Consider the following 1,722-nt stretch of genomic DNA (forward strand, 5'->3'; position numbering starts at 1 on the left):
TTTATTTTTACGAATGCTTTTTGTATTCATTCAAATATTGTGAACAAAAAAAAAGCATGCGTTACCTAGAAATATTTTATTTAAAATTATTGCTATTTTAAATTCAAGAAATAAGCTTCGAAATTTTAAATGTGAAAAATAATTTTTGAAACTAATATCTTATTGTTGAATTTGTGATGAATAAAATATATTTATAAAAAAATGTAATTCATAAAATTCGGGAATTTTCCAATTCGGTAATATCATAAATTGTCGAGAATTTTATTATTCGGGAATTTTATCATTCTGGAATTTTATTATTCAGAAATTTTCCAATTCGGTATTTTTATTTTTCGGCAATTTTATTATTGGTGAATCTTGTTTTTCGGCAATTTTCCAATTCAGTATTTTTATTTTTCGATAATTTTATTATTCGTGTATTTTATTATTTTGGAATTTTCCAAATCGTTTATTTTTCGGCAATTTTATTATTCGCGAATTTGATTAATCGAGAATTTTCTAATTCGGGAATTTTCCACTGTCGGGAATTTTATTTTTCGGGATTTTTCAGTCGTCCCAAAATTAATTCAAAAAAGAAATTAATCAAACAATCTTATTAAATATTTCACTAAAGAAATATTACTAATTGTCAATCAAAAAATTATTGAGGCAAATCCCATCTGTTTAAATAATTGAAAATTAATGAAACAATGTTTATAAATATTCCACTAGACCAATAGTAATAATTTTTAAGGAAAAAAAACTAATTATTGAAAAAAATTATGTAACAAATCCCATTTGTTTAAACAATTAAATATTTCAAGAAGAATTAACATTTTTGTCAAATTATTCAAAAACTTTTAAAAAGTTATTTTTCCCATGCATTTTACATGGGAAACTTTAACTCAAAACCGGCACCTGTCGAAATAAAAAATAGATAAATAAAAAATTACGGAATTTCTTTTTTCCAATTTGGAATACAATGGGGAATTGACAAAAACATTTCTCCTTTACAGCTCTCTGCATGGAAGCAGTAGGTGGACGTTTTAGATGCATGGCTGCGAGAATTGCATATCAAGATCACCCCTACACAAAATGTAAATCATTTTATATAAAGCCACTCCAAGCTGCGGAAGACGAAAAAAAGTTATTGCTTCAAGTTTATCATATTAATCCATTGGAACCTCAAAGTCAATTCCATCCTCAAAATCATGTGTTTCATAATAATCAACAGATTCCTTACAATGAATGGAATCCTAATGGTGAATCGAGTAATAATAATCATGGAAATTATTATCCATGATAATTCTGTTATTTATACAATTATTTATAACAGAAAAGTAATACAAATCTTATTTAAAATAAAAGCTGTGTGAAGAATTTTTTCCTTGGTCACAAAGCCTTAATACCCAAAAACGATAAATATTTTCAATTTTCAATTGAATATTTTCACAAGATTTAAAGCGATTCTAGAGGGCTTTTTCAGGAATTAAAAATCTGTAAATCTTGGGAAAGTCTGGGAATTTTTTTGGTCGGGAAAAATTACTCAAATGCAAGGGAAAATATAGACTCTTGAAAAAAAAATTTGAAAAAAAATAATATTCAGAGGTGGCGCAAGCCCCATGAAGTTTAACACGTATTTCCCATAAGAAAAAAGACGTTTTTGTAAATTTTATTCAGAATTCTCAATATTAGGTGAATCGAGTTCGAAATTCACAATTAGTCACAGAATGCGAATAAAAT

At 26.2% G+C, this 1,722-nt stretch overlaps 1 protein-coding gene across 1 annotated transcript in view; it reads left to right on the forward strand.

The window, feature by feature from the left end:
* Positions 1-1,282, forward strand: part of LOC117181066 — a 93,002-nt gene extending 91,720 nt beyond the window's left edge. Inside the window, exon 3 of the mRNA XM_033373634.1 lies at positions 996-1,282. Coding sequence (XP_033229525.1) covers positions 996-1,282 — 287 coding nt within the window. The remainder of the gene's footprint in view (positions 1-995) is intronic.
* Positions 1,283-1,722: the final 440 nt, after the last annotated feature.

Source organism: Belonocnema kinseyi, chromosome 10 (genome assembly GCF_010883055.1).
Source record: "Belonocnema kinseyi isolate 2016_QV_RU_SX_M_011 chromosome 10, B_treatae_v1, whole genome shotgun sequence".
Taxonomy (NCBI): domain Eukaryota; kingdom Metazoa; phylum Arthropoda; class Insecta; order Hymenoptera; family Cynipidae; genus Belonocnema; species Belonocnema kinseyi.